This window comes from Ursus maritimus, unplaced genomic scaffold, assembly GCF_017311325.1.
Source record: "Ursus maritimus isolate PB19 unplaced genomic scaffold, ASM1731132v1 scaffold_22, whole genome shotgun sequence".
In the NCBI taxonomy this organism is placed as follows: domain Eukaryota; kingdom Metazoa; phylum Chordata; class Mammalia; order Carnivora; family Ursidae; genus Ursus; species Ursus maritimus.
This window is the reverse complement of record NW_024424675.1, coordinates 46,474,421-46,502,114: the sequence shown is the minus strand read 5'-3', so window position 1 is coordinate 46,502,114 and position 27,694 is coordinate 46,474,421. Positions and strand designations below refer to the sequence as shown.

At 55.8% G+C, this 27,694-nt stretch overlaps 1 protein-coding gene and 1 long non-coding RNA gene across 5 annotated transcripts; both read right to left on the bottom strand.

Moving 5' to 3' along the window:
• Positions 1-27,684, bottom strand: SS18L1 (SS18L1 subunit of BAF chromatin remodeling complex). Of its 3 annotated transcripts, XM_040638548.1 has the most exons (11): positions 27,534-27,684; positions 18,424-18,500; positions 17,626-17,710; positions 16,140-16,284; positions 15,370-15,567; positions 14,367-14,531; positions 13,902-14,006; positions 12,701-12,793; positions 5,639-5,758; positions 3,240-3,367; positions 1-2,771 (listed from the first exon to the last, which is right to left on the bottom strand). In XM_040638548.1, the coding sequence occupies exons 1-11, from the start codon at positions 27,600-27,602 to the stop codon at positions 2,745-2,747; spliced, it is 1,212 nt and encodes a 403-aa protein (XP_040494482.1). In that variant the 5' UTR covers positions 27,603-27,684; the 3' UTR covers positions 1-2,744. The 3 variants fall into 3 exon arrangements, with proteins under 3 accessions (XP_040494482.1, XP_040494484.1, XP_040494485.1); XM_040638550.1 differs by lacking the exons at positions 1-2,771; positions 3,240-3,367; positions 5,639-5,758 and adding an exon at positions 10,955-11,218; XM_040638551.1 differs by lacking the exons at positions 1-2,771; positions 3,240-3,367; positions 5,639-5,758 and adding an exon at positions 10,955-11,168.
• LOC103660549 lies at positions 24,626-27,192 on the bottom strand. 2 transcript variants are annotated; one of them, XR_567817.2, is made up of 3 exons: positions 26,283-27,192; positions 25,737-25,836; positions 24,626-25,313 (listed from the first exon to the last, which is right to left on the bottom strand). It is a non-coding gene; the product is annotated as an uncharacterized LOC103660549 (long non-coding RNA). The 2 variants fall into 2 exon arrangements; XR_567814.2 differs by having other exon boundaries at positions 24,626-25,836.
• Positions 27,685-27,694: the final 10 nt, after the last annotated feature.

The following is a 27,694-nucleotide window of genomic DNA, read 5'->3' as shown; positions in this document are numbered from 1 at the left end:
TTAGGGTGGTTTTGAAGAACCGGTTTATTCATACATTACACCAAATCATAAGCAATTTATGGGCGTCAAACTCTGACTGGAAAAAATGAACTGATAGGATGTTTTCCAGAAAATGTACTGTGCTCACAAATAAGACGAATCTGACCTGTTCAATTAATAGAAATGAAGGAAGAGCTCCACAAATCTAAAGGGGAACGGCAGCAACAGTGCCACCCTCGGAGCACCTGCTCGCACAAACACAGGCAGAACCAGGGGCCACGAGCGCTGGGGGCCTTCCAGCAGCCCGAGTCCCAGTCCGCCATGCACCGGGGCAAGGCTTTGCAGCCGCTGTGAGTTTATCAGCACTTCTGGACACCGTGGGCATGTCTCAAATCCACGACCTGCTGGGGGTCAGGGACACTGCAGGAAGAACGAGCGCCAACGTCCAGGTCTTCTTTGCATGTCCGCTGACCTTCTGTGGAAGCAGTCATAAAAAACAAAGCACCATCGACCACACTTCACGAACAACTCACTTTAGCCTAAGCTTTTGCAAACATATTACAGAAGAGAAGATATAATACATTTAATGAAAAAGAATTGCTGGCATCACTTTCCCCCCACAATATTACATAAAAATGGACAACACATTAAATAAACATTCTGTTATTAATCATTAAATATATTAATACCAAAAATCATGTATAAATTAGGAAATAAATGTACAAACTATTTCACAAAGTGCTTTTTAAAATATATACACAACATTCAAGAAATTCTTAATGTAAGACATTTCAGATTGAAGTTTTGGGATAAGTTCAAGTGTCCTTTTCTTTCAAAAAGTATTAATACAGCACTTAAAAAAACCACACACACACATAAAAGGCATATTCGCAGATTGGCAAGGAATAAAAATAAAACTACTTTCACAGTTATTTAAAATGTTTAACATTTTCAATGGGGAATTTTAGTCCCCGATTGAGATTTGCAAATTAGTTCTATGAAAACTACCAAGAAAGAACAGAACAAAAGCAAGGGAGACACCTCCCTAAATGAAATTGCTAATGTCTGTGTCATATAGCAATTAAGAACTCTCATTTCATTAATTTAATATAGATATGTATTTTTAAGCCCTTACCAGTGTCAAGAGTTTTTAAAACCCATATGCCTCTAAGATAAACACTCCCATCCCAGCGTATGTGTGATTCTGTCCCCACAGAAGAGGGGAAAATATCCTAGAATAGGACTGGTACTTGTCTGGGGCAATCTTTAATCTGCAGCTCGGTTCTTCATCTGTAAAATGGGAACAATAATTGCCCCCATATTTCCCAGTGTGGACTGTCAGGATTCATTCAAGCAACAAAACAAAACAAAACAAAACAAAAACAACATAAAACACCTCGTAAACTGTAAACCATTCAACAACTCTGGATAAAGAACTACTTAGACTTTTAAACCATTTCTGAAACTTAACAATTTAAAAAATCATCTTCAGTAGACCTGATATATCAAGAATTGGATATTTAAAAAATTTTCTTAGTTGTTAGAAGTACGTCAGCATTTATCCAAGGATGTTTTAAAAGTATTCATGTGGGTATTACTGTTCAGGTAAAAGTTGACAGAATGTCTGTATTTTCTAATTTGTGAAATACACGGTTTTTCCTTTGACTACACTTTCCCAAGTGAGCTATCTTTAATGTTTGTGTAGAATTTAAATGGGATTTAATGTCCTAGGAATGTAAAATTTACTCAAATTTCCCCATATAAAACCTTTCCTTTTTGTTAGGAAGAACACAGTAAAATTTGTGGGGTTCTTTTTAAAAATAAGATCTGAATTTCAGATATCTCTAAAAGAAAAGGAACGCTTGCTTGGAGATCTGAACAAGTAGGTCCTGGAAGAAATAATATAAAACAAACAACTTGCCAACTGTTTGGAAACTCTGGTATAAATATTTTAAGTTACCAATGTAGAACTGGGCATATCAAACATCCAAATCCCAGAAATGGCCGTCAGATAAACAAGGGCCAACACCACTCACTTCAGAGAACTGCCCCCTCTTTCCTTCCCTGGGTTAGGCTAATTGTACGTTTATTTAGAATATACTCGTTGATCCCTCTTTACTTTTTAGTACAAAGACAGAGGACATTGTGGATAAACACAACTGGCGAGAGACACAGGCGATGTGTGAGCTCTGGGAAAGACAGCCTCTCCGAATGAAGCACTGTGTAACAGAAACCGACCCACAACATAGAAGATGCCCTCCCTCCCATCGAGGCACAGGAAGAGGCTGCCATCCAGGGGCTGTGGCATGTGTCCAGCTGTGGTGTAGCCAGTGAAAGACAAGTTTACAACCCACATTGTGACAAGTGCGTGAGAAGAGTCAGACCTGAGGCCCATTTCTGTGAACACATGGACTATGGCATCTTGTGGCTGTGTCCCATTCCTGGGCACAGAGTACTCTAATGACAAGAGGACCCCTAAAGCTAGCTAGAAACATCGAGGAGGGGGACAAAAAAGAGACAAGCTCCCACCGTATGGACACACAATACTATGCACAGCACCAAACATGTCACACCATCGAAGCGCCGTCTCTCGCCAGCGGTGCGTGCTTGGCACCGTACCCAGCATGAAATGTGCACGCTTCACATGCAGACGCTGTGTGGGGTGGAAGGGCAACCAAGAGGTCACGGTTCATCAGAACTGCCATCAGCCCGACCATCCCTGGAGGGATATGCCACTGCGAGGCTCTAAGAAGAGCGCTTGTCCCTTACTGCTGGTAATTCCCATACTGGCCCTGCAAGAGACCAAACACAGGTTATACTTCCCCAGTCACGAGTAAAAGTATCAGACAGACCCTGCCCCCAAACCCAGGAGTATGAGGAGCAAGCAAGCAAATAGCCCTCTGCCTGGAACTATGATGCAGGCGGTCCCTGGCATTCTGAAGGCCATCCGTCCACGCCTGTGGCTAATGACTGAGATCAGAAGGTCAGGGAGGCCCCTTCCCAGCTCCCCCAGTAAGGTCCTCCAAGGGGTCGGCAGCAGGGCTGGACGCAAACTTGGGCTGGGACCCTGAGGTCAGAGCCACTTGGCCAGCCAGGTCTGACCCAGGTGAGAGTATGTGCAGAGCTAATTTCTAAAAGCCTCACAGGCTCAGAGAATTAACATTCTGGAAGGGAGGCTGGCAGCCAATTCGTTCACACATCATTCCGAGTGACCACGAGAGAAAGCCTCGTCGTGTCTCCACAGACACGATGGGTCTTGCCTGCTCATAGCCGTACGGCCGCTGCTGCTGGGCGGACGGGCCCGTCTGGGACGCTCTGTAGCTTCCATACTGCTGCCCTTGTCCTTGCTGGTAGCCGGAGTACTGCGAGGCGGCTCCCTGGGCAGGCCCTAGGGACACACGCGGGCACCGTGAGCACAACCCGCCGCGCTCCCCAGCCCACCGCGAGTGTCTGAAGCACCACCCCGTTCCTCCTCAGTCTGCAAGCCGCAGCACGAGAGCAGCGAGCGCGTGAGCAAGGCTGCCTGCGGGTCCTGTGCAGCCCAGGCTTGCGGGCTGCTGTCCAGCGACCTGCGCCGGCTTCCGTGTCCGCCACGGGGTTGCTGCAAACCCGCAGGTCAAGTGTCACAGCAGCTGCGGCTCGCATGCTAGAGGGAGGCGGTGGGTGCTCCCGTGGAAACTAAAGTGAAGCCTTTAGAAAGAACTGATAAAGGCCAAATAATTTTCAAAAAATGCTATTTAATGAGTCGTGGTTGCAACGGGTCGAATAAGAATCTTAAACTATGGCTCTCCTTCCTCCCATGTACCACCATCCCCCATGAGTGCAGTAAGACACCTCATGTGGGGGCCCAGCCTGCCCCTTTTACTTTTCAAAAGCCCCCGCCCCCCCGGTGGTCCCGAGGTGCGAAGGTGGAGCCGCCACCTTGGACGAGCTCCCGCAGAGGGCCGCACGGCTGATGGAAGGAACGGGGCCAGCTCTGCCTGGGCGAGCAAATGGAGGCTTATGTTTACATTAAACTAAGATGTTTCGGGTATAGACACATAGCTATTGTACGAACACTCCCGGAACTCTTTTGACAGACTAATCACTCATTCAAGTCTCAAGGACGGCTTCTACCGTGTACTCTGAATGCTAACCGTTTGCCAGGCCATTGCGTGGTGGCAACACTAGGCAGCATCTGGAAGCGCAAACCTGGCACCTTGGGTTCTGGAGAGCACAGCCCACATGCATTTTGGGAGCGGGTTAGGACTCGGGAAGAACCTCGTGTGGTCGGGGCTCTTGGCAGACACTACCTGCAGGCCAGAGGCAGGGGCTGCACTGTTTTGGGTGGACCTGCCCGGGGGGACGAGGCCCACAGAGGACCGGGCAGGTGTGCGGCTGCTATCCTGGCAGGACGGCCCTCAGGGAGACTGAGCCCGCACTCCGCTCATCTGCAGTGGACGGGGCTCTCCCCTTGTTGCTGCTGTATCTCGAAAAGCCCCCTCTGTCCACTTCTCTGTCCAACGGGCCTGGAGAACAATGCTTGTTGGTGGGCTCCATGGCCGTCTGTGAAGGCCTGTTGGCCCCTTGGCACTGTAGGGAATCCTCATGGGGTGAACAAAAGCCGGAGAGCGCTTCTGGAAGCTGCTGCCGGACTAACGCATATGTGGACCATCTCAGGTGACCGTGTGGGAGTGGCTCAGAAAACGCCCACCTGCACCCGGCTCTTGGTCCCTAACGCTGTTCTCCCGTCAGAGGACCCAGAGCTCCTGCGAGACATGCTGCTTCTAGGGCTATAGAGCACAGAGAGTATCGTGGTCCCAGAGAATAAGAAGATGCTCAAAAATGAAAGGATGGGAGCATGGCAAAGGGACTGGAAGAGCTCCAGCTCCCAGGAGGCAAAGCTGGACAAGCTGAACCAAACAGAGAAATCTGGAATAGAACCCAATGTGTAAAATTAATATCCATAAGTATATATTAATAAATGATTAATAACTAATCATTAATTAATTACTCTGCCTTAGAGAAAAATTCCAAATTGTCTATGTAGACAATTTCCACTTGAGTGTGGGCTGGACTCAGTGGCTTGCTTCCAAAGATTAGGAAAGGGAGAGAAAGAAGGGACAACTTGATGGTGGGGGGACCAGTGACCAGGGTCAACATCAGGGGCAAGTCGGGATGTTGATGTGGGATGAGAACATGCCCCTCATGTGGTCTTTCCAAAGCCTACAGCCCAGTCTCATCCTGAGAAAAACCTCTGACAAGCCCGACCTAAGGATGTCCTACAAAGCACCTGCCCAGTCTTGCTCACGACCGCCAAGGTCCAGAGGACACGGATTTCCCAGGTGCGGTCCCAGCCCAGAGGAGCCTAAGGAGACATGACACTAAATGTCATGCGGGAATCCCAGGTGGGGCCTGGGACTGAAAAGGACTCTCAGGGAACACGAGTGAGATCTGAATAAACTGTGAGTTCAGTCCACAGCACTGTACCGGTGTTAGTTTCTGAGTCGTGACGATCGCACTGTGGTTGGACGAGGCGAACAGCAGGGGAGCTCTGTGCCATCCACACAGCTTGGCTGGCAATCTAAAACTCTTCCAAAGTAAGTGTACTAAGCGTCCACTGAGTGAACGGCGGCGTGGCCATGTGTGGGGCCTGTGCGGGAAGGCGCCTCCCCCTTACCGTAGCCTTGCTGCTGCCCGGGGTAGCTCTGCTGGTTGGGGTACTGCTGCTGGTACCCCGCCTGCTGCTGGGCTGCACCCTGCTGGTACCCCGTCTGCTGCTGGCTGTACTGAGAGTTTCCTGTGGAGGGAAGGAGACACACGGTGTGTTTCTGGAGACGGAGGCGGCTCCTCCCACCACTCACGACGTGGACCCCTTGGGAAACCCCGGGACCAACTCAGTTGCTCAGTATCTTCTCTTTTCTGCAACACTTCGAATATGAATATATAGTCAAAATGAAAGTTAATACAATTTAAGGCTAATACAAGTGTTTTGGGTAGAACTGTGTCCCCCAAAAAGGTATGTTGAAGTCCACACCCCACGTACCCTGTGCACGTGGTCTCATCTGGAACAGGGTCTTTGCAGATGCAAATAGTTAAGAGCACATTGTACTGGACTAGAATGAGCCCTAATCCAATGACTGGTGTCCTGATAAGAAGAGGGACATTTGGACACAGACACGGGGAGAAGGCCACATGACAACTGACGCCGAGAGTGAAGTCACGTGCCTACGAGCCAAGGACACCAGGACCGCTGGAGCTGCCGGAAGCTGGGAGGGGGCTCTGGGGCAGACTGTCCGTCTGAGCCCCTGGAAGGACCAACCCTGCTGACTCCTGGATCTCGGACCTCTGGTCTCCAGAGTGATTTTTGCTGCGCTCAGCACCCGTCTGCCTCACCTCGCCCCACAGTCCTACACACCAGTTCAGCGTGAAGCAGGCCCGAAGCAGCGACTTCGAAGGAAGCACGTTTCAGCCTCTGATCAACTATGGTTTTGCTTGTGAAAAGAACACAGTAGACAGCTAACAACACATCACTGAAAACGGAGCTAACAGGCAGAGTGCAGTGTGGTAGAGGGAACGGAGACACCCTCAGAGTCCTGGACTGGGAAACAGGACAGACCAGTGACCCCCCGTGTGTTCTATACGCGCACCCCTCTTGGTGTTTACTCCTATGGATTTATTCCATCCACAGGCCAGTAGGTCAAGTGGTAAGAAATACCATCTCATGAGTAAGGAAAACGTTAGCTGCAGTGTCTGGAACATGACAGCAGGCTACCGTGCGGCCCAAGCAGGTGACAAGTACCCTGTGTACCTCCCTTACCACCACGAGATGAGCACTACTGCGCGCCCATTGTCCAGATGGGGGACTGAGGCGCACCGCCCGTCCGCGCAGGAGCCAGCACTCAAACCCACGATCCAGCAGCCCGGGATGGTCCCAGCACGTCCAGAAGGGGCCAGTTCCGTGGCTGACGGACACGCTGAGGTAAGCAGTAGCTACCAGGACGCTCCTTGGAGACCACTTACTCTAAGTTCATGTGTTCACACAGCTCAGACTCCGAAGTTTCAGGACACCCTCATTCTGGTGGCAAACATGTAAGCCAGGGTACGCGGTTCCAGCTCAGGCCTGTCCCGGGTTTTTCCTTCGACATTAGGAAACCAGTGCCACAAAGGATTTTTTTTTTAAAGGCAGGTATCCACCCCTATATATTTTAAAAGTTTAAGTAATTTCTACACCCAACATGGGGCTTGAAGTTGTGGCTCCGAGATCAAGAGCCACACGTTCCACTGACTGAGCTGGTCAGGTGCCCCCAAAATGCTTCAATTCTTATTTTCAAAAATCGAGCCAGCCAGCATCCATGCCCAAAGGCTCATTTTGGAAGAAAGCTTACAGTAAGAAACATGGTTGAGGAGAGCAGTGAGGGCATCGCCACGTAATTACTGAGAGTTAGGGCAGTACTAACGACCATTCTCAAGTCTTCCTACAAAGTCTTCCTGACGCAGGTCTCAAGAGCTGTCCTTTTAGATGCAGTGTGGGTATTAACTTCCACTCACGGTTTTCAAAACACCTTTACGAAAAGACCAATTTAAGTCTAGTTTCATTTTCTTTTGAATAGGGCTTGGTTCTTCAACCGTGCCAAGTACACTGCCTTTAATTTGTAGGAAGTTCGGTCCCAAATCTGTGAAAGACCCAGTTCTCCCGCAGGAGGGGCGTGGAGGGGACCAGGGGCCTTCACTCGCCTGCAACACCTCACAGCGGACTAACAGCCAACCCAGAAACGACACAGCAGCCCCCTTATCTGTGCGGATCCATCGCAGACCCCGTGGCTGCCCGCAGCCGGGGCAGAGCCACAGTCTGCACACACCGCGTGCTCCCCTCCACACGCCGCACCCGCGGTCAGGTGTCAGTGATGCACCGGGCACAGCGAGGGCGTGTCCGTAACCGATGACACGAGACAGCTGTCCCGATGTGAGGCGATCAGAGTGGTGTGAATGTGGCCTCTGGCTCTGAAAACACTTTCTTGTCCTGTGCTCACTCTCCTGTGACGATGGGATGGAGTGATGTGAGCGACGCGGGCGGAGACGCAGCAGGAGGGTGCACCTGACCTTCTGGCCGTGCGTCAGGGGGACCCTGTCACGGAGACCGCAGGAAGTGAGACTGTGGATGCAGGAGGGGACTATTATAGTCGGCTATTTTTTTCTTTTAAATCAAAACATGTCCCAGGGGTGCCTGGGTGGCTCAGTTGGTTAAGCGTCTGCCTTCCGCTGAGGTCATGATCCCAGGGTCCTGGGATCGAGTCCCGTGTTGGGCTCCCTGTTCAGCGGGGAGTCTGCTTCTCCCTCTGCCTCTGCCTGCTGCTCTCCCTGCTCATGCTTTCTCTTTCTCTATCAAATAAATAAAATAAAACGACAATAACAAAAAAGAAAACAAAACAAAAAAAACCCCAACCAGATCCTGGAGACATAGTTTCTAAGTAGCAGCCTTGCTGTGAGCTGTGAAGGCTTGCGCCCTCCACGGGGACTTGAACTGCAGCCACAAGGAGCGCAAGTGCGCGAGCGCTCGGACTCTAGCGCTGACCCTGCAGGCCCACCGCATCTCCGCAGTTGCTCCCCGCCCTGAGAGGCCCTGAGCTCTGAGGGCTCCTTCCTCCCAGCCCTTCCTTCCAGGCAGCGCGGACCCTGGTGCATGGCACGTATCTCAGTCGACAAGTGTGGCGGAGACGTGGCGGGGTTCTCCAGGCTTCAGGGTTCGGTCAGTCTGAGTATTCTCAGCTTTACAGCCCCTTTCACTCTTTATGTGGAAATCGATAAAGGAGTTCACTCACATGCACCTGGCCGGCTGCGGCCTGGCACACAGTAGGTGTGCAACAAATGTTAGTGGGGATGCCTCTGAGAACCATAGCTCTGCTCCCACGCACCACAGAAAACCTTCCCTTCGCTGGAGTCAAACCCAGTAGAAAGGGGGCCGCTTGAGGAACGTGGACACAAAACAGCCACCGGGAACCAGCGACCCATCAGCTCACTGACGCACTCGATAGAAACTACTTCTCAAAATAAGCTGTGCCCCAGGGACACCCGCTGACCGATCCCGGAAGAGCCACTGTCCCTGCTGTTCTGAATGTCCACCCACAGGTGGCACACCGGTCTCCATGGGGCAAGGCCCAGGGGACACCTGAGACGACAGCGCTGTGACCACGGGGCTCGGTGGCGTGGACGGGTCTGGACGGCAGCAAGGTCAGGCTACTTTGACTTTCAGTAACGGCCGGTAAGTTTAGTATTTTTAAATTTAACTTCTGCACAGGCAGATGCGTTCGTGTGACTGAGAAATGTCAAAGTGAATGCAGCCCCCCTTCAAGGGGTTCAGGGAAGAAGGCCGTCTCCAGCCCTGCCAGGTCCCCAGCCCCGTCCTTCCCCCCACCACAGCCACTCCTATTGGTGTCCTGGGTATCTTTCCAGAGTCTGTTAGGGGGTGCACGTGCAAACAGGTATGGTCTTACACAGAAGGTGGAATCCCTGACACCCTGGTCCTCGGCACCTGGCCTGAGCACACGGCACAAGCCAGGAGAATCTGCCACAGCAGCCCACCGGAGCTCTGCTTCTTTTCACAGACATGGTGCCCGGTGGGCGTGTCATGGTGGACACAGGCTCTGTCTGGTCTTTGCTGCTGCAAACCTCACAGCGACCAAGTGCAACAGGACGCCCAAGCTTCCATGGAGTGCTCGGCAGGGCCCCTGATGGCACCTGTGTCTGCCTGATTCAGCTGGCCCCTCATCCCCTTATCCTGCCCAGCTTGGCCTACCACGCGCCCTGGCCCCTTCTCAGCAGCGGCCCTCTGTGCGCCAGCGCCCTCTCGTTCTGGGGGACCACACAGGGCTCCTGTGAGATGCCACCTCCCGTGAGAACCCCAGCACCAGACACCTATGCTCCACAAGGCTCCACATCCAGCTGTGGGATCAATGTAATTACCGGAAAGATCTTTATTTCGGCTTCGATCCACCTTCTCGTTGTTTCCACTTGACGCCCTCCATCTCCGTGGGGCCACAGGCCACTCCGCACATCCGTCTTCTCAAAGCACACCATCCGCCTCTCACACAAGAGCGGGCAAGGCCGCCCACTGTGGGGTGAGCTGTCCTTGTAGCACAAGTACGCGGAGTCCCAGGTAGGGGTCCAATTAACAAGACGGGACAAAATGCTTCCAGATTCAGGAGGAAACCATGCCATCTGCCACCCTTGCCTTAGAAAAGGTTACTAAGCTTTTTAGCAAACTTTCCATCAATTACGGAAGGTAAGAACACGTAACCCAAAAACGAAGGTATAAAAATGTGCACATCGAAGTTAAGAGGCTGAGCGGCACACCCCGACCTTGTCTGGGGGAATCGTTTCTGCCTCGGACCCTCCCTTGGTGGAAGCAGTGCTGACTGGCGGTAAGCAGAGCCTCCCCGGCCCCGAGCACTGGCATCCCCGGAGGCAGAGGGAGGGCAGGGCTGACAGAGGAGTGCTTGCAGGGAGAAGCTCCACAGGCCCCAGGGCAGGGCACCTCCTCGGGCAGGCTGACACCCGAGCACGCCAAAGACTACGTTTACACATCGAATTGTTTTAAAATGGCCTAAACACACAGGTTTTCAGCCAAGTAGGGCCCCCTGCTTGGTGAACCCGGCTACACGTCACCAGCAGCTACTAGCTCGAGGTGGCGGTCAGTGCCTGCAGCCGTGGGCCGCCGGGCCGGAGCTGGGCTGCCGAGCGCGCTCCCCCAGCGGGAGTGGAGATGACAAGCAGCCTGGGTCTGACTGGAAAAAAACAGTATGTGGGGCAACTGTGTGGATGAGGGAAGGGCCAAGGTGGTCACAGGTGGGATCGCTGACGAGTTCACTGTGGTTGTTAACAGAACGCAAGACCAGGGGCAGTTGTGGTGACAGAGAAGGGTTCCGGAAAGCGCTACCTGTTCGCCACGAATGGCCAACACTTAACCAGTTCCTAAAAATAAGGAACATCGAGTTACTCTTAAATAATTTTATTTTGAGATGGGATGTTTTGGTTCTCTCGTTCTACATCCATCATCAGGTTTCAAATCCAGCCAGGGGTGATAGCCAGGTCACTGCACCGGCTTTGGGAATAGGAGGGGCCAACGCGGGCAGCCGTGGAGGTTGGGGTGAAGACCTGCCTGGCTGGGTGACTGCACCAGGCACAGGCCATCTCGGGGTCTCGGAGCCAGACTGCGCGGGACAAGAACGCTGGGTCTGAGCCATGTCAGCGATGGCACCCACTGCGGGGAAACACTGGTAACTGACCCCTGCACAGCCTTCTTGGCGATTATCCTGTAGTCTCCACATGTCCTGTGATCCCCTAACATTGTAACTAAAACACAAAACTGCGTAGAAAACCATATGGCAGTTCTTCAAATAATTAAACACAGAACACTGTAAGAGCCATGATTCCACTTCTGGGTATAAAGGCAAAGGGAAAAGCAGGGACGTGAAGAGAGGTTTGCACACCCACGTTCACAGAAGCAGTATTCACAGCAGCCGAGAGAGAGAAGCCACCCGACAGTGTCCGTCAACACTCGAACGGACGAGCAAACTCATCCACACAACAGATTCCGGCTGGGAAAGGGCGTCTGACACCTGCCACCACACACATGAACCTGAGGACGTCACGCTCCGCGAGACAGGCCAGTCGGGTGACAGATACGGAAAGGAGCTAGGGTCATCATGTGCAGAGACAGAGAGTGGCGAGCTGGGCGCCAGGGGCAGGAAACGGGGAGCCCGTGTCTGACGGGGGCAGAAAATCAGCCTGGGAAGAGGAGGTTCTGGAGACGGACGGTGGGGACGGCTGCAGACCGAGGCTTCGTGCCACCCGACTGCACACTCGGAAATGGTTCAGGTGGTAAATTTTGTTATATTTTAAAAAGCCACCAAAAACACCGGGGTTCACAAGCTGCCCATTTCGTGTTTATTGTGTTTCCTTCCCCAGGGGCCCTGCTACCAACCCTGACACTGTCCCCGCTTCGGACGCCTGGACCAGGAAGCCTGGGCTAAGCCCACTGTGTCCCGCTGTCCTGGGACTTCATGGTTTTCTCTTCTCTTGGGGTCTCCCAAGGGCAGGGGGAAGTACCTTCACTCTCTGGGGGCCCCGCCTGAGAAGCGAATGTGCGGATTTCTTCCCAGTTGTGTGTGTGCCGACCTCACGTTGGAGGCTGGACGTTGGCACGGGCGGGAGCATTTGCAGCAGGGAAATGGGCGCGTGCTAGTCACTGGGTTTTTGTTGATAAAGCCGGCTTCTTTCATCACCGCCTCACCCCACCTCTGCCGGACAGCCCCTAGGGCAGCACCACTGCGGAGCGCCAGAGTGGAGGTGGGGGCTGCTGCAGGCTTTACCTGGCCAACACGTGTCTGAAGAAATGCCCAGCCGAACCCAAGGGGCACTCCCTGCACAGGCACTGCCCGGCCGGCTCAGGAGGGGCGTGGGGTGCCTGAAACTCCCCGACCGAGTCTGTAACTCCGGACGGCGTTCAACACAGCTCACAGGCCCCAAGCTAGTCAGCCGAGCCAGATGGTGGAGTCTGGGCCCCTGTGACCCCAACACGGCCAGTCCAGCCCCTTGCAGCCACCCGCGTCGTGGACGGGGACGCCGTGCGTGGCCTGCATTAGCAGCCTCTCTGTACGCCGGGCCTCCCAGAGCCCTGCACCCCCACTGTGGGTGTGTGTGACGCCGAGCCGTGGGCGCAGCGAGCCCCGGAGCTCCTTACCGCCCTCGTAGTAGTGCTGTGTAGACTCCTCAAAGGACCGGTCGTAGCTCTGCTCCGTGTAGGACGACTGCTGGTAGGCGTAGTCACCGTGTCCTGCGGGCAAACAGAGACCACAGGCAGTCAGCAGACGCCCACACAGCCGTGAACTGAACGGGCAACGCTATCAGCTCAGGAGCGTCCAGAGCGGGACCTGGATCTGTTTTCCCCCAACTGAGCCCACGAAGGGGCTTCCTACGGCTTCCCGGCCTCCGAGTCTTCAAGACGCAAACCGCCACCCTACTTGTGGGGTGAGCGTGAGGAGTCCATCTGGCACGGTTTATGAAGAGGAGAGGGTATATTCAGTGCCCGACACGTGACAAGCTCCGGGGGCACTGCTGTCCCACTGCCGGCTCCTGGGGGGCTCCCTTGGGGGGTGTCGTGCACCCTCAGGAGGCCTTTGTCACTGTTCCGTGGGGTGCCCTGTGCTGGCCTCAGCCACCCGCCCCACCACACAGGTGCTCCCTGTCCGGTGTCGTCCTCCTCCCCAAATCCCACCCACCCTCTAGGACCACTTTATTTTATTTTTTTAAAGATTTTATTTATTTATGTGACAGAGAGACAGCCAGCGAGAGAGGGAACACAAGCAGGGGGAGTGGGAGAGGAAGAAGCAGGCTCCCAGCGGAGGAGCCCGATGTGGGACTCGATCCCGAAACGCCGGGATCACGCCCTGAGCCGAAGGCAGACGCTTAACGACTGCGCTACCCAGGCACCCCTCTAGGACCACTTTAAACGCCATGTCCACAAATCCCGAGACTATTTGAAAATGACTGAAAGGTGAGCACGGAATGGAAATCACCTGCAGAGACTACCTGGGCAGCAGAAACTAAAGCCGGCTCAGATGCCACCTTCCTGAAGGCATCTCACCGTGACACTTGGGTCCCTCTTCTCAAACTCTTTAATGCAGCTACTCATCCAGACGTAACCCCTACTGCCTTTTGGGAAGGGGGACGAGGAGCCTCAAGTATGTGAGTAGCTGTGGCCTGAGCCGGAAGCTTCTCTCGGCAGAGACCATTCTGGGCGCACTGCCAGACCAGCCCTCACCGTCCTCCCCAAACACACTCAGACGAGGGGGCTCTGGGTCTGAATGGGAATGTGCAGAGAGCAGCGGTCAGGAGCCTCCGTGAGCCCCCGTGCTGCCCAACAGCATGGGCGTGGGCCTCACCGTCAGGGTAGTACTGCTGGCTCATGGGCTCCGAGGCAGCCTGGCTGTGGCCATACTGCTCGCCGCCGTAGTACTCCTCCTGGCCCAGGTACTGCTGGGACGACCCTGGGGGCGGACAGTGCACGTGCGACGTTAACTCAGGACATTCTTCTGCTCAGGAGAACCCCCTCGATGGGCCCCCCCGGCCACCTGGGAATTCTCCCCCACGTCCACCCCAGGTACCCCGGACCTGGTACTTACGAACACGACTGCCCCAGCCGCTGCTTCGGATGCTGCGCCCGACTCCGACCCCCAGCAGCGGCTCAAGCCTGGTCTGCCTCCAGGAGCAGCACTGGCTTTCAACCTTCTATGTTCTGCAAGCCCCACACGGCTCCAGACCCCCAACCTCCTCGCTCCATACTAAGGAACGTGCAAAGCCTTGCACCCTCCAGCTTCGCGGGGAGAAAGATGTGGCGCGAGCATTACCTTGTTGGGAGGGCCGGTAGGGCGCCATGGGCCGCTGCCCCATCATGCTGCTGCCCTGGCCGCTCTGGCCCATCATGGCAATGGACGGCTGGCCCTGGTAGTGCTGGCTCCCGCCCTGTGCCGAGCTGTAGTGGGACGAGGCTGCCTGCTGGTGCATCATGGACACTGGGCGACACGACAGACCCGAATAACCCCGAGAAGCTCCCAAGGCGGGCACCCTCACCCTTCACCCCAGACCCCAACCACCCTTCTCCCTGACCGAGACTTCGGCTCTGGGCCCCCTCCAAGCACAGGAAAACACGAGTCGTGTCCTCCTGAATCCCCAAGGCTGGTCCCAGAGGACCCAGGCCTGTGCCCGCCCCTGAGACTTGGGCCTCTAAGGCTCCTGGCTGGAGGCCTCTGCCCCTGGCCAGTCCAGTCGTGCCGCCCCTGCTCAGAACCCGCTACAGCAGGACTATCCAATGGGATGGGATGAGAACCATGTCAAAAAATAGAACCAAACAGGTGAAATCTATTTTAGTAATGTTTTATTTGACTCAATATATCAAAAATATCCTCATTTTCAGTATATAGTTGATAGTAAAAATAAACGAAGCAGATACTGCCTGTTTTCCCTTTTCGTATTAAGCCTTTGAACTCCAGCGCCTGACACTCTGGGACGTCTTGAGCTGGGCCTGCTGCTGCTCAGTGCTCAGTGCCCCATGCCCAGCCTGCGAGGACCCGTGGCCCAGCTTCCGCAGCCCTGCACCCTGCCTACACTGCCCCCATCCCCTGTGAGCCTGGACTCTACCCCCTGGCAGGGATGTCGCCTGAAGCTGCCACGGGGAACAGCGGAAAGCCCCACCACAAAGCCAGACCCCAGGGTCCCCCGCCACTTGGGAAGCCCCAGGACCCTGTGCACAGCCTGCACACCTTCTGCAGGGCCCCAGGGCCCGTGCTGGGCTTGGGCAGGAGTCCCGAGGGCGGGAGGGGGGGGGTGCCCCAGGGCCGAGCAGGGAGGTACCTGGGTTGGACTGCATGTTGATGTTGGCCCGGGACACGTAGTTGCCGATGGCGCCCTGGCCCTGCAGGGGCACGCTCTGCGAGGCGGGTCCCGAGTGGCTGTAGCCCGGCCCCGAGCCGTGGCCGCTGCCTGACATACTCATGGAGGTGGTGGGCAGCGTGCTCTGTGCGGTCTGCTGCATGGACACATGGTTCGGACCTGCCAGGAGCACAGGGAGGGCCTGAAACCCACGGAAGACGGCCTCTGATGGCAGGCCTGGCCTTGCTGCTAGACACCCCGCGTCCCTTCACGTGATCATGCGGGGGGAGGCTAACGCATGTCAACAGCGCCACAATGAAGTAAATGATTAAGTGATGAATAAAGAAACCAGCGTGCACGCCGACCAAGGAGAGGACGCGGCCGTTCGTTATCACCACGATGGCTCCCAGAGACTACCGATAGATAGTTCTCGCTCCACAGATAACCTTTCTGTTCTTGTTTAAAAAATCCAGTGGAACCCCACACATCCATTTGAGGTGGCCATAATTCGACAGCGTCAAAGCAGAGTAGAGGGTGTAAAGTGCTTTTCCCTTTGCACATGACCCCCCGCGCTCAGGCGTCCAGGCACAGCAGCCGCCCAGCAGCCAGGACCTCAGGGAGGAGAGAGGTCCCACACTTAGCTCTGCAGGGCATGGGGTACCCTGCTGAGACAGCCAGTCACCTGGAAGCCTGAGTGCGTGACGCTGCTGCCAGGAACCAGCCCCAACCCCGAAGTGCTCAGGGCTACTCACCGTTGCCGATCTGGCCCTGCATGAGGGAGGACGGGGGCAGGCCCGTGCCCATGGCATCGCTGAGACTGCCCTGGGCATGCAGGCCCTGGCTGGAGCCACTCTGGGACAGTGCTCCGGGTCCCAGGCTCATGTTCTGGGTTGGCGGCTGCAGGCAACAGGGAGGTAACAGGGAGGAGGGTTAACCACCTGAAGCCCCCCAGGGATTTGGCGGCTCCTGAGATCTACCTTTGTGTTTCATGGCCACCTGGCAAATGCCTATAACCTCCTGTTGTTCTCACACTTGATCAGACGACTGTGAGGGACTAGGTCCAAACATCTCAGGCCACGGAGAGGAAACACCAAGCGTTCTTGTGTGAACACTGAAAACTCACATGAATAATAAGCTTATCGACACCTGGAGATTCAAAGATGGGCCTTCTTACCGGGCGTACAGGGAACCACCTCGCCCGCCCACCAGACCCCATCTACCTCATCTTACTCCACACCCCTGCCCCTCCCCCTTGGCCTCAGCTGGCCAAGATTCTGTGTGTCCCTCATCCATACCACCCCACGCCCTAGGGCCTTTGCACAGACTGCCCTGTGCCTTAACATTGGCACTCCCATTGCTCCTCCTCTGTGTGTGCCCTGCCTGCTACAAGCCCAAATCTGATCAGGATGTAGAGGGTGACGGGACTGAGTGACCTGTGCACCCTCACCTCCCAGATCCAGACCAAACAGCAGCTCCGAAGCTTCGGTCACACATGGTGCCTAGACCCGGCCAAGGAAATAAAGTTCCCAGCAGGACCCACTGGTATCTCCAGCGTGAGGAATCGCAATTTCACAGGCCAATCAAGTTGGTTTAAAGTTTTTATCAGCAGAACGCTTCCTGGCACTTATGATGTCACCTTCCAGGGGACTACGGGGCATCGAGAGATAAGCCATTCCCGGTGACAGGTTTGTCCTGGAACCTCCCAGCCCATCACGGTCAACAGGGGCCAGGCCCTCTTGAGGCTGCGCCCCTGTTCACCACGCAGGAGGCAGCCGCCGCTGGACCTTGCCTTCAAGCAACAACTTGATTTGGGGAAATAGGTTTTAAAAAGTTCGAAAATAAAACATTTATCCTGACGCTTAAAGTGTTCCCTGCACGGGGGCTTTTATAGCTTTGCTGCTAAGTCGGAGCAGCGTACGTTCCTGGGTCACCACCGCTCAGACTGCTCCAGAGGGCTCACGACAAAGAGCGAGAAGCCCCGTGCCACTTCCTGTTCTCCCGAGACCCGCCTCCCACCATTTCTTGTCTGGCTCCTCGGTGTCAGCTCCCTTTGCTAAAGACACCCATGTCACAACTCTGTCTGACCGGCCTCCCGCCCCCTTTCCACACTGCCGTCTGTCACTTGGTTATTCCAGGTGACGCACTCAGCCGTCCGCTCCCGGCGCCGGCAGCGTGAGGCCGTGCCGGACTGCGCTGGGCAAGGGTGGGGCCCGCCGCCCCCCATCTGTGGGCACTCACGGCGGGGAGCAGGGACTGCATGTTCTGGTTGGAGTCCGCGATCGTGGCCAGGTAGACCAGGTTCCGGTGCAGGATCTGCTGGTACCTGCAGGTCAGGGGCACGCGGTGAGGCAGAGGGCCCGGCGGGCCAATCCGACGCAGCGTCCGCAGCGCAGCCTTGCCTTGCAGCCAAGCCCCGGGGGAAGCGGACCCCCGACAACGCCCAGGGATGGGGCAGGCAAGAGTGCTCTGTGGTCCAGGGCAGGGCAGGGCACGGGGTCCAGCCTGGGTCCTGAATGGGATCCTGTCTGATGATAAGATGCCGAAAGACCCCAAGGCGCTGGCCAAGGGGGAGGTGTCAGCAGGTCTGTTCCGAGAATGCGAGTGGGGGGGAGGGGGGCAGGAGTCACGAGGAGGCACAAGACAGACTGAGGGAGACACAGAACAGATGCCAGAGAACAAGGCCTCCTCCATCTGACCCTGACCAGACCAGGCGGACTCGATAACGCTGCACCCGTGAAGAGGCTCCCCAAACAAGCCGGGGGGACATGGGGAAGCTCAATTGAACACAGGAAAGTCCCCAGGCACGTGGCAGCTGCTGACACGCGTCACACCTCTGGGGGGCTTGGACACTGGCTCGTGCACCCACTCTGTGTCCAGCCCCGGGTGTCACGTGAGGTCCTACCCGGAAGGGCTCACCGTCCAGGTGTGTCCACAGGCAGCCCCCTCTCCTCCCACACTTCCAGCTCCTCCAAACTTCCTCCCCCTCTTTGGGGAGCCATGCCTGAGGGTGACCTCCACAGCGCGACAGCCACTTACTGGGTGCACTCAGCCGTCTTGCCCTTGCTCTGGTAGTCCAGGATACACTGTATCAGGTGGTGGTTCTCATCCAGCATCTGAAGGGGAAGCAGACGTGAACACGGGACACAGATGTGGCTGCGGCGCCGGGCTGGAGGGTTACAACGGGGCGCCCACTGGAGTCGCTCCATTAGGTGCGCGATGGGAACCATCCCCAGAGTGGTGTTCCATACAGAGAACCGAAACTCTTCCACATCACCGTGGCCAGCAGGACCAAACACGTCCCACATCCTTGTGCTAAGCATGGCCTTCCACGTGCCAGGGTCCGTCCCCCCACAAACCCGGGGGCACGTTCCAGGTTCTCTCACGCGGCAGAGGAAAACCCACAGGCCACAGGACTCCCCATTGTCTAGGGCCCTTGACCACAGTGCACCTGCCCAGCGAGGGCGGGCCCAGAGTCAACATGAGGCATGCTGGAACGGAGTTCCCGTCTGGAGATCCCCACGTCATGGCCACACAAGCAGTCCCTCCTGAGAGAGGCCGCTCACAGCCCCACAGAACATCACAAAGACCTGTAAGAGCAGCTCTTCAGGGCGGCCACTTGGGGGGCAGCACCTGGGATGGCCTGGGGAGAGCCAGGAGGAGGTGCGGGAAGAAGCACGAGAGGGAGGAAGGCCTTATGGGAGCAGGGGAGGGGGTAAGACCGGGCAGCCACAGCCAGCCCACCCTGCCGGCCCGGGGCCTGGTGGGCATTCAGGACGGCGAGGTGGGTGCAGTGTAAACCATCGTCCACCCAGCTGTGACGAAAGACTCGGCTCTTTCACCACCTGCACAGGTACCAGCTTCTGCCCTCGGTAAGGAGGGGCACTGGGCCCAAGGCAAACGCTGCTTTCCACAAAGATGTCTTCATTTGGAAACTTGTGCCAATGGAAAAATCTATGCCTTTGCCCTCAACGAATTGTGCCTGGTCACCGAGGTGCAGGTTCTTCCGGGCAGGCTCAGCGCTGCAGGCCCTGAGCGAGAGCTGCTGGCCGCCAGCCGGAGGGGTGCCTACCCTTCCTCCCTGGGCGCCGTGAGCCCCTCACTACACCCCGGCCTCAGAGCCCTGCTCCTACAGAGCTTGCGGCCCAAACCCGTCCGCAAGAGGGGAGACCACGGCGCAGAGGGCCTGGCCCCACCGTGCTGTGAGGCCTAGCGCAGCCTGAGGCCCTGCGAGCGACGACCCCCCCTCCCCCGCCCCGGCCTCTACAACCCAGAGGTCGGTCTCTCTTGCTCTAAGTTAGAGCTCGGTCCTCTCCCCCACTGTGGAGAGCGTACCCACAGTTCAGTGACTGAGGGGCCTGCCCATTTGGGAGAACCGGAGGGTGGCACTGTGGGCCCAGCGGCCACCTGTGGGCAGGTTCAGGGCTGACTGAACACACCAGGAAACGGCACTCTGACCATTTGCACGTTAAGACTCACGAAAGACCTTCCTTTCCCTCTGAAAGCACCCGTGGCTTCGGCTCCCCTGACAGTAATTCCCGGGCAGGAATTCTCTCCCAAGGACACACGCCACAAACCTGAAATGTTTTATGCTCGGGATGCTCATTTCAGCATCAGTCTTAACACTCGAACACCGGGGGGAGTTAAATGGTCAACAACAGTGTCACACAAACTGCGGCAGAACCAGCCAGCGTAAACATTCTTATGGTTTTTATAAGCGCGAGGTTCTATAATGTTCTGCTTTAAGGATGAGAAGATGAAAAAGCAAGGGACAGAGCACTATCTCCATCAAGTTAAAAACACTCAGGAAAAAAGGCCAGGCCAAGGTGGGTGAAAGATGGTGGACCGGATGCCCTGACCTCTAAACCCTGGCGACCCCGGTGAGTAAGGGACAAAACAGGGCTGCGAACAGAAGAGCAGGCTGAGACTGCAGTGCCAGCAGCAGGGTTCTAGAACTGGAGGGCAGCAAACAAGTGAGAAGTGAATAAGCAGACCAGACCCCAGGGCGCCAGTTGTGAGACAGCCACACTGGGAACCCAGAGGCTGGCAGGAGGCAGATAAGAAGGTGTGAGGAAGGGCCAGGGTACTGAAGGCCAGAGAGCACCCCCAGTAACGCCACAGACCAACCGCAAGCATGTGGTCCCCACCCCGGGCCAGGCCCTCAAGAAGAGTGCTCCTGGGAAGTCTGCCATCTAGACAAGCCGAGGCCACAGAGGGTTCACCTGGGGGAGATGAAGGCCATGACAGAAACAAACTTACAAAAACAAGAAGAAAGAAACGCGCAAGTATTATTAATAACCCCAAAGAGCAAAAAAGATTGTGTCAATTAATAAAAGACACCATTAAACACAACAGAAATAGAACAAAACAGAGCTCTGGGGTATTTCTATACTGACCAGAACAAAAAACAATCAACAGGAGGGTTGGAGTGTAAAATTGGGGAAAACTCCTAGAAAGCAGAGTAAAAAGAGTAAAATAGAAAACAGAAAAGATGATAAAATTAAAAAAACAATCCAAGTGACAAAAAACAATTCTTCCTGGACTTCCAGAAAGAAAACATAAGAAGAAAAATCATCCAAAAATTGTTCAGTGTGCTTTCTCGGAACTGAAGGATGTGAATTTCCAGATTAGAACATTCTCCAGCTTGCCAAAAACATCGAGGACAAAGAGAGATCCTAACAAAGAATGGACTGAGAAACCATGGCATTGAGCTTCTCCACATATGCCAGAAGTTGACAAATGGTGGAGGAGCAATAGCCTGATCCTGAGGGGAGGCTTCCTGAGGAGACATGACCAATCCCAAGCAAGACTTTCTGAGGAGGGATGACCAGATCCCAAGGGGAAGCCTCCTGAGGAGAGATGACTGATCCCTAGGGGGGAAGCCTTCCTGAGGAGAAATGACTGATCCTGAGGGGAGGATTCCTGTGGAGACATGACTGATCCTGAGCAAGACTTTCTGAGGAGAGAGGACCGATCCCGAGGGGAGACTTCCTGAGGAGACAGGACCAATTCCGAACAAGATTTTCTGAGGAGAGATGAACCAATCCAGAGGGGAGGCTTCCTGAGGACAAATGACCGATCCTGAGGTAGGCTTCCTGAGGAGCCATGACCAATCCTGAGGGGAGGCTTCCTGACGATAGATGACAAGTCCTTAGGGGAGACTTCCTGAGGAGACATGACCAATCCTGAGCAATACTTCCTGAAGAGAAATTATCTATCCTGAGGTATGTGTGTGTGTGTGTGTGTGGGGTCTTCCCGAAGAGAGATGACCAATCCTGAGAGAGACTTTCTGAGGAGGGATGACCCAATCTCAAGGGAAGGCTTCCTCAGGAGATAGCCAATCCTGAGTGAGACTTCCTGAGGAGAAATAACTGATCCTGAGGGGAGGCTTCCTGAGGAGAGATGACCGATCCCATGGGGGGACTTCCTGAGGAGACAGGACCAATTCTGATCAAGACTTTCTGAGGAGGGATGACCCAAGAGGTTGGCAATACTATCTGGAGGGGCCAGAGGTCAACATCGAGTTGTGGCTGGTGAGTGGCGGTGAGATCCTCGTCTTAGTGTCTTTTCCCGTCTCTGAGCCTCTGGTCTTCCCACCCAAAGCCACCAGGGTGAGCCAGCCTCTGCTCCTTTTTGGATATATGCCTCCTTCACCGTGTATACAGGTGGAGCAGTTTCTTCCCTCTGGTCTCTGTTGGTCCCTTTCTGCTCTGACATCCTGGAGATTCTTCTATATTGCATATAAGATCCTACCTCATTGTTCCCGAAGCTCCTGTTTTCTAAGAATCCCAAGCGGGATTCACTTGGCCTCAGACCTTCTGCTGCTACAAACAGGGCCACAATGCTTGCCTCCCACAACATGCGGTGGATGAACGCACGAGGGAAGTTCCTAGGAGCAGCCTGAAGTGTCAAAGGGAAGGACCCTGGCCAACCAGATAGCTGGTTAAGCATCGCCAGGTGGCTGAACCAGCATGTGGCACTTCTGCCGCCTCTTCCCACTCCGTTCTCAGGGCAGCCACATTGCTCATGGATCAGGGCTCCCCCTCTACCCTCCTAGCACACGGGCAGCCACCAGGGAATGCATAAGAGGTCAGCAAGTGGTGTCAGACTCTACTGAGGAAAGCCAACAGGACCCAACTGCAGGATACGTGAATTAGGTGTGTGGGTTTCAAAAAAACCCAAACCCCACATGCAAAGTGTCCTTAGGAGGAGCTGGCCCCTGCCTTGTGCTCCTAGCTCTGTTTGACACATGTGTCCAGTTTCTAAAACCTCTAAGGGCACAGTAAAACATGCTTAACATTAATGCAACAGCAAACACACTTTTGTCTTCCCTAGAGCACGCCGGAGTCACTTCCGGCCTTCAGGGCTGGAAGCACTTCCAAGTGCCAGTCATAGGCAGCAAGACCACTTGGCCTCCAGGAGGAAGGAAGAGGTGTGTGTTCTTGCAAATGCACGACGTTCGCACGCGTCTTGCCCAGGCAGCAGCAGCCACCTGTTCTTCTCTGTACGACCCCGGACTTGACACGGTTACTTGCCATTTGGGACGGACCCCTCACATCCTTTTCAGAATGCCACTGATCAATTCTGGTCAAGTGTCTGCCCAAAAGGCTGAAGACCCTCCGTTAGGATGCCAAGCGCCTTCCTGTGCCAGGCCACCTCGCTTAGCCAAGAGCACAGCCTGTGAGGAGCTCACAACATCCACATTTAAACCGACGAAAGAAACCGAGGCACAGAAAGGCTAAGCCTGGGTACCTATCAGTTGAAGAATTTTATTCCAGGAAGCTCCCCTGCCCCCTGCAGCTCCATGGGGTCCCGTGCTCCCCCTCAACCCAAGGCCCTACTGTTCCCCCGCCTCCCAGCAACCTCTAGCTGAAAAGGAACAGAAACGCCCATCCAAGCTGTGCGTGCTGCACAGGAACCATGCTGGCCAAGTGGAATGGGACCGAGTTACAGGAGCCCCCTCTGCACCAACTTCTAGCACCTCTCCCTGGAGCCTTTTGACTTGTCTTGTTCACGTGGCAGGGTGAGCAGTCAGGGTGCTCACTGCAGATCAGGCGGGAAAGACTGGTCCGACCTCTTCACAGGTCCTGCAGGACTTGGGGACATCAGTGCCAGGCCCCCCCAACTCCTGCATCTGTGGGGCTGGGCATGCCAGTTCCTTGCTCACAGCCTGGGGATCCCAGGGCCACTGCCCTCCACTCCCGAGCACGCAGGGCAGGTGCTCAGGCCCTGACCCACTGGCCGGGGAAGAGGTTAGGGGCAGAGGGCCAGAGCCATGAGAATGCCGGTGTGGACCACCCATTAGTGTCACGTGGCAAAGCCCGGCTATCGCTCCCTCCGTCTCAAAGCTGCAACCACAGCTACTGTGAGGGAAACCAGTGCATGCTGGCGGAGGTGACCGCTACACTTCACTCCAATGCTTCCTCATCATCCAGGCCCGAGGGGCTCCGCGGGGCCCGGGGAGTAGGCAGGGGCAACGCTTTCTCTGGAGGCGTGCACGGCAGGAGGGCGCGTTGCCATGCTTTACAGGCATGGAGCATAGGCCTGTTCCCTTCTTGAGAACGTGCTTCCTCACGCCTCCCCCACAGGGGCTGCCTCAGGGCCTCACGGGGCAGCCCCCTCACACAAGCTGACCAACAGCACCCCAGGCCCCGGCTCCCGGCCACTCCACAGGGCTGTGCTCCCACCCACACCACCCCCTCCCGTCCCTGCGGATGGAAAGACAGGTTCGGTGCTTCCCTTGACCACGGCTCTGCTCAGTGGGGAGAAGGCTGCCAGTAACAGCTGCCTAAGACAGTGGATTAGCCAACGTGGGGCTTGGCATCCACAAGCCATTTGCAGCTGGGGGACAGGTCATTTTAAAAATGGCCAGTTTACTTTCCTTACCAAAGTAGCACCCATTCTTTAAGACAGAGAGCAAATGGCAACCACCCCCAACCTAGATGGCCATCCCTCACCTCTGTGCCCCCGATCCCCCTGCCCCTGGAGGACAGTGGGGCAGGGTGGGTTTGGTCCTGACCACCCCAGGACTCAGACCCCGGGCATAGCACCTGCCCTCCGTGGGCCTCACCTTCCTAGACCGCACTGGCAAACAGTCCAGGTGCCCAAATGTCTACCAGCTCCATCCAGCTCCCAGAGAGCCTGTCTCCCCCCTGCACAGCGAGCTGGAGGTACGGGGAGACGAGACACTGTGCCCACCCCCTAGCCAAGAAAACGATTAAGAAAACCAACACAAGCAGAAACAATAAAACTTACATTTATTAAGCAACCACCGTGTGCCAAGCAACAAGGAGGGGTCTGCATGCCAGCCAAGTCCCGGTGTGCAGGGCCCCCTCCGATGTGCCCAAGCCCAGCCACACAGTCCATGGAGATGACCGCAACCCCACCCTCCCGCACCCAGCGAGGATTCCAACCAGGAGAGCAGCCAGGGTGGGTCCCAGCCTGCAGGCCACCTAGCCAGGTACGGGCACCCCTGGAGCTTGCTGGGACACACTGCCCATCTCCGCCTCAGGGGCCGCGGCAAAGTCACATTCCCTGTGGTTCTCACAGAAGTGCAGTTCTGCCTACATCTCCCACTGCACCGAGCCGGTGTTTGGTCACTACAAGGGAAACCACAGCAGCACACAGCCCAGGTTCTCCAGATCAGGTTGGCTGTCCCCGCCCTTCCACGTTTGGTCCCGTGACCTGCTCCATGCAGACCACCGGTGGGACCACCCTCGACTCCTTCAATCTTCCATACCCTTCTACTCAGGCCACGAGTGGGACCACCCGCAACTCCCTCGATCTTCTAGACCCTTCTTACCCTTGCATCTTGGTTTTCCTTGTCCGGAATACCCCTGCCCCACATTCCCTCTGTTATGGGTTACACTGCACTCCTCAAGACGTTTCGTTCCAGTCTCAATCCCCAGTACCTGCGAATGTTGCCGTATCTGGAGATAATGATTTTTGCAGATATGGTCAAGTTAAGGCGAGATCAGACGGAAGAAGAGTGGGCCCTAAACCCTATGACTGGCATCCTTGACAGAAGAGGGAAACGGACACAGAGGGGAACACCACGCGAACACCAAGGCGGAGATGGGGGTGATGCATCTACAGCCGGCAGCACCAGGAGCTCAGAGAAAAATATACAGCAGATCCTCCCTGAGAGCCCCAGAAAGTCACCAACCCCGCCAACACCTAAGCTTTGGACATCTGGCTTCCGGAATGTTAGAAAATAAAATTTCTGCTGTTTTAAACCACCAAGTTTCTGATGATGTTAGGGCAGCCACAGAAAATGCACACATCTGCCTTTCCCAGACGCTTCTCTGACAGAACCACCGTCACCGACGCTCTAGTATGTACTGAGCACTCACCGTGCCAGGCAGTGTGCCAGGCGAGGCACACAACAAGGGATAAGTCAGTGACTCGCAAGTTCAGGAGCCCAGGCGGTGTCCACGTGCCACACTCACCACACTAGGCCAAGAGAGGATGAGGGAGAGGACGCCTGAGTGGACCGTGAAGGCTGAGCAGAAGTTTGCCAGACAAACTCCTGCTCAAATATACCCTAAGGACAAGTGGTACACTTCCTGCTCTCTGTCACTACCAAGCTAGCTCCCGAGGAACCCCTGGCTTCTCTCCACCCTGTAAGTGTGAGTGGAAGACACGCACCTCCGAGCCCTCACAGACAGCCAACAAGAGCCCTGGCTACATCTGTGCGCTGCCAACACACCGAGGCAAGTACAGGGACGCTAACCCCATCAGGTCAGGTCGGATGAACGCCTAAACCGAAGACCCATTTCCAATGGTCGGCAGGTTTCCCTCTTTCTGATCTGCTGTCTGGGAGCAGCGCTCTGACACACACACTTCTGTTTGGAGACTTTGGGGAGCGTTCATGGGGGGGAAGTGCAAAGTACACTTACAACTAAATGACTGTTAGGCCAAAGGCAGCTTCAGGAACAGTCACTGTGCTCATCACATTTGAGCTCCAAAAAGCCAGGGTGCCAGGGGACCCCCTTGGATTGCCAAAGTGTGCCTTTGAGCCGATCGCCTGACCCTCTGCCTAGCCAAGCGTTGCCGGATTAACAGTCCTGGCTCCAGAAGACCACTGTCTGGACTTGTCTCCTGGCAAAGCACCTGGCTTTGCTACCTCTCAGCTTCCTTGTCTGTAAAACAGAGATGATGGTAACTGCCACAAAGAATTAAATGAGTTAGGATCTGCAAAGCCCTTGAGCAGTGCCCAGTGTGCACAGCGCACCACTTAAGTGTTCGCTGAAAACACGTTGTACTTCTCTGTATTTCTGCCCTCCTCTAGGTCCTCTCTTTTCGGTTTCCATCTTAGTGAGATTCGTTGTCAGATACCAACGCAGCAAACGTAGTCTCCAGGCACAGAAGAGACTGAGGACAAGGTCCACAAGGTCCTGGTGGGCCATTAAGGAAGGGAGACCCTAGGTCATCAAGGTGACCCCCCTGGGGGGGAAGCTAGTGTGAACCAGGGCGAATCGCCGACCCAAGAATCCCGAGGGTGAAGAAGAAATCAGGGCAGCTACCAAAGACGTTGTGAAAATTCAAACGGGAATGGCTAATACCGATTTCCTTCTGAACTTGCCTTCTAAGGAGAAACAGAAGAAAACGTAACATCTCGACTTGAAAGCGTCAGACTCAGTGAAAGATGCCCCCGCACCCCTGTGAGCGTTATCTCGGCAGGGCCACAAGGCCAAACTTACAGGACGCGCGGAAAGGCTGTAAAGCGAATCGGTAAAGTTTCTGTTAGGTGAGGAGGCTGGCCGGGGTGTCACGCTGAAAAACAATTTGACACGCGCGCGAGGGCCGCGAAGCGCGGCCGGCAGGTCGACCCCGGGGCGCCGCGCGCTCCGGAAGGGCTCCGGGGCGGCCGACTCGGCGTCACCCCCCCACGCCCCCGCGGGGGACTCGCGGGCCCGGGCTCCTCGGCCGGGCGGCGGGCGGGCCGGGGTCCTCCCCCCGCCGCCGCGAGCGCCCGGGCCCTTCACCGTCGGGCCCCGCGCCGCCGGCCAGGCGGGCCCCCGGCCCGGTGCCCTCCGCAGAGCGGCGCGGGGGCCCGGCGGGGTCGCGGCCGTCTGGCTGCGCCCCGGCTTTGTACGCGCCCCGCGCCGCCCCGCGCGCCCCGGCCCCGCGCGCCCGCCCCGGCCCACCTTCTGGATGGTTTGCTGCGTGACCTCCCCTTTGCCTCGCGGCCGGGTGGACGCGAAGGCCACCGACATGGTCGCGCGCGGGATCAGCCCGGAATCTCGGGGCTTGTGCCCGGCGGCGCTCGGCGGCCCCGGGCGCTCATTCTCCGCAGTCGCCGGCGGGG